At 41.6% G+C, this 4,390-nt stretch overlaps 1 protein-coding gene across 1 annotated transcript; it reads right to left on the reverse strand.

The window, feature by feature from the left end:
* Positions 1–3,423: 3,423 nt before the first annotated feature.
* LOC138352862 (piggyBac transposable element-derived protein 4-like) lies at positions 3,424–3,822 on the reverse strand. The gene has a single exon (XM_069305414.1). It carries the CDS (start codon positions 3,820–3,822, stop codon positions 3,424–3,426), a length of 399 nt encoding a protein of 132 aa, XP_069161515.1.
* Positions 3,823–4,390: the final 568 nt, after the last annotated feature.

Genomic DNA, 4,390 nt, shown 5'->3' on the forward strand with positions numbered 1-4,390 from the left:
CAATGTATTTTTAAACATGTTTAGGTATACACAGCAATGTGCTGCTTCCCTATTCTGTATAAAGGACCACACAGTGTAGATCAAAAACCAGCTACAAGCTCACCCAACATCCTCACCTCACATGATGGCCAGTCATACATGGAATTAGGAGAGAACAAAATACTTAATGCTGATCTATTAGCCTCCACTGGCAAAATCTGGGTGCAGCACAAGAATATCTTCCAATATTCCTGAGTGTATGAAGTAATTACAGAGCTCAAAATACCTCATACCATTTGGTATGAAGTCACTGATAACAGGACAATCACAGATATAGTGTTGGAGAGTATGTTCTCTGAAGTAGGACTGAAAACATGTTTTTTTTCCACCAAGAGGGCTATAAACCCATGGAACCGCCTACCCCCTGAAGCCGTAAATGCCAAATTCCAGCTAAAAAACATCATTAAGACAATTGGCGAGCCCTTTAACAAGCCGCCGGCTTTCTGTCCTCTTCGAGGTCACTAGATAGTTAGTGCCCTTGGGTAAATTCAGTAAATATATACAATAATTGTCAGCGCATCTTCCGAGCAACAAGGACAGCTACACAGTATCTCTTAGAATTACATAGGTAAACAACAAATGTAACATATTTGTTTACTACAATGTCGGTGCTGGCTGTAGAAGTTGAAAAAAACATTGTTTTACTTCGAAATATACTAATTTTATAAGAAAATTCGACGTAAATAGGAGGCAGTAGAGCTCCGATAAGCCAGCGCTAAATCTTCAATATGAAGAATGTTGCTGCTCTCTGATTGGCCAAACGAAACGCAGTAGTGACCTCTATCGGCACGCAGGTGAACCAACAATTTTCTTCCTAAGTATACCTTATTGAATCGCACCTAAGCATCTTCTTAGGGCGCACTTAGGAACCTTCGTAGCAAACCCACTTACGAAGAAATTACACAGAGCTTCCTGAATCTAGGTCCTGATGAGTGGTTTTGATGCTAGCCAGCCTCGCGTATGCCACAGATGTAATTATTTCTATGTGGGCTTCAGGAGACAGGTTTGTTGTGATATCAACTCCTAAATCTTTCTCTCTGTCCGTTTCATGAAGTGCTTCATCTCCCATTCTGTATCCTCTGTCAGGGCTCCTGTTTCCACCGCCTAGTTTTATTTTCTTACATTTACTCTGGTTTAACACTTTCGCGCTCTCGGCGCTCAAAAAAAAATAATACCCTAGATGCTTTCAGTGCTTCGCGCGCCTACGCGGTAAGACCGAAAAAGTGGACACTCTTTTGACTGTCCTGACAATAATTGAAAGCGCACGTATTTAAATTTGGTATCACTGTGTTCGCAATGAAATTGTCTATAAGAGCATACCTATAAAGAGCCGCCCAAGCATAAGGACTATCAACACCAAATAAAAACTATTGAGATCACTCGCCGAGAGCGCCAAACAGCAACAAAATGTTTCCACTCTCTTAATGGTTGCGAAGCCTACAGTTGTCCTACATTGCTAATTGTGGTATTATTGGAATCGCAATAACATTCTCTACACGGACATATGCATATGAATGTATAATAAAGGTAATTGCCCACCCGCAAGAGTGTGGGAAGTGGAGAGTAGTTAGCCGCGAGCGCACTGGCGAAAACACAGGGGGGGAAATCATGCTTGGAAAGTTTATACAATTATACGTTTCCTGACCCTACTTTTCTATATACGTATTTCTTTTTTATACCAATGTGTTCGCAATACAATTTTCTATAAGATGAAATGTATAACAATTGTACAAAGCATGTGTAAGAGAAGCGCCAAATATAGAACCACGTCGCTCAGTATGCGTTCGCGGCAGAAACAAAACGCATTGTTTTCGTTCGTTTGATGTTTCTCATGTTTATACTTGTTGAAACATTTTATAATTTGTATCACAGTGATCGCAGTAAAATTTCCTACACAGACATATACATAAACACATACAAATATTTCCCACGTGTTGGATATATCAACGGCTAAAGGGAACCCACTGCCACACGCTCGCCACACCCAGAGCCACACCCGCCACACCCAGAGCCACACCCGCCACACCCCCAAAAATACTTTGTGTTTTTTTTGTGTTACTCATAGAAGTTTATGTGATATAATAATCATTCTGGTACCAAAAAATTCGCAAATAAATTCTCTACAAAACGTATATAATATAACTTCTTATAGATGATAAAAAATTCCAAATAGGTGTACTTACCGTGTCTATGTTAATTGAAGATCAACAGTTGAGCATTTTTTCTTCACTCCACCATCTTCAGGCTTCTGATCCTGAAGTTGCTCATCTGATGTTTCTTAGGTGGAGTGAAGCTGTTGGCGGTGGTTATTTTTTCTCCACCCAAAATATCTTTCTTCGGTGGTACCTTGTGTAACAAGGCGCAGCGCACAGTGCCACATCACAAGTTTTGCATCCAAGTCGCACGTCCCTCCTTATGCCAGACTTGAAACAAATACGGCATCTTCTTTTTTTAGCCAAGTTCACGATTTCATGCGTCAACTTGTAGTTCAGACGTTGTTCTGAATCTATAATTCTTCTATTTCTTGGATGCACTGGAGGAATATTGTCTTCTACAGGAACCACCAAACTTGTAGTAGAATCTTCTATGAAATCAGAAACATCAAGTGGTTCTATGTCCTCAATGTCCATTTCAGAATTTGTGGTTGATGAGTGGGGCTTGAGGTGAACAGAGGACGCCTCGCACCAGATGGCCCGGGTGTTGAAACTGCCCGCGTCAGCAGGAGGAGCTGCGCTGGCATCTATGTCGGGAACATGTGGTATGCTTGTTGTTGTTGTTGGCCAGTCCTCGCTGTTCCACGCAAATAAGGCTTTTATTCCTACTGCGTGAAACTCAAATAGTGTTAGTTTTTTTGTGTCTGTTGAGTAGTGGTTATACAATGCGTATGCATTGCGCATGGCTATTTGCAGAAAATAGAAAGTGATCTTCTTGGTCCATTTGTATGTTTTTCTTGCAAACTCATAATATTTGACCATTTGATCAAAATGATCAACACCTTTCATGAACTTATTGTAATCCACTATGGCCTTTGGTTTGTTCATTTTCACAAGTTCTAGTCCAGTTCTCCCGTCACGTTACGAACGCGTTTCCTGCGCTGTGCTTGAGTAGTGTCGGCATTGTGGATATTGGTGATGACAGAGACGGGGCGCTTGTCCTTCCAAACTATAACAAAGGTGTTATCCTTACGCATGTATAGGGTCGTGTCGGTTGCCATTTTACCCTTTACCACTTGTTGCAGATCCTTGGGGGCGCCACGTTGGAGTCTAAGTGTGCCACATGTGTAAACACCCACTTCACGTAATTGTTCTGTTACGCTTACCGAGTTATAGTAGTTATCCATATACAAATGATAACCCTTGTTGACTAGGGGTGCCATCAAACCCATCACGGTTTCCACTGTCGTTTTCCAATTCCACAATACACATCAAATTTATATATGTAGCCTGATGTCCCTTCGGCCAACATATACAATTTTACACCATATTTATCAGGCTTGTTGGGATTGTAGACCTTGAAAGAGAGGCGGCCGCGCCATGCCATTGTACCCTCATCGAGACTCAATTCTTTTTTGGGGATATATACAGATGCAAATTTTTCTGAAAAATAGTCCATTAGTGGTCTAACTTTTATCAATCGGTCACTATTATTCACTGGAACGCCTTTTTTGTTGTACATGTGGAAGAACTTAGATATGTGTTGGAACCGAGCAGACGACATAAACAAGTTGAAGAATCGACAATGCCACATCTGATTCGTCTGCCAGTACATCCTCATTGTAGGCATCTTCACTATGCCCATCAGTATGCACAGGGCCAAATATCAGGCCATTTCTTTCACAGACACTGGTTTCCACGATTTTCTTGCTGAGTCAGCCATGAGATGTATGATGTGTGTGGCATGCAAATTGGTTTCATACGCTAAGTATTCAACCACTGCTCTAGTGAAAAATAGTTGTAAAAACTGCAATGGAGTAGTAGGTAGTGGAATTGTTAGGCCAGGGTTTGCAGTAAAGTCATCAACGATGGGAGGAGTATTGCTACGATTCTTCTCATCACCCAGCCTAGCCCTCTTTGGTACCGGACACGTGCGGTTCCCGTGTGGCGGGGCTGGGGCTTCTTCTTCACTCTCATCCTCACTTTCACTCGAAATATCATCATCACTTGTGGAAACCTCATATAACACATCATTTTCAGGTTCGTCAACCTCAAAATCATCATCAGAAGACCCTGAAAAGGCTTCAACAACGTCGGGAATCTTGGATGGAGTAGCCATTAGTAGCCTTTAGTAGCCAGTTGTTGTACCATTCATTCAGTTTGTCTAGGTCATCTTGTAGCCTCATACTATTTTATTC

Source organism: Procambarus clarkii, chromosome 55, assembly GCF_040958095.1.
Source record: "Procambarus clarkii isolate CNS0578487 chromosome 55, FALCON_Pclarkii_2.0, whole genome shotgun sequence".
Taxonomy (NCBI): Eukaryota; Metazoa; Arthropoda; class Malacostraca; order Decapoda; family Cambaridae; genus Procambarus; species Procambarus clarkii.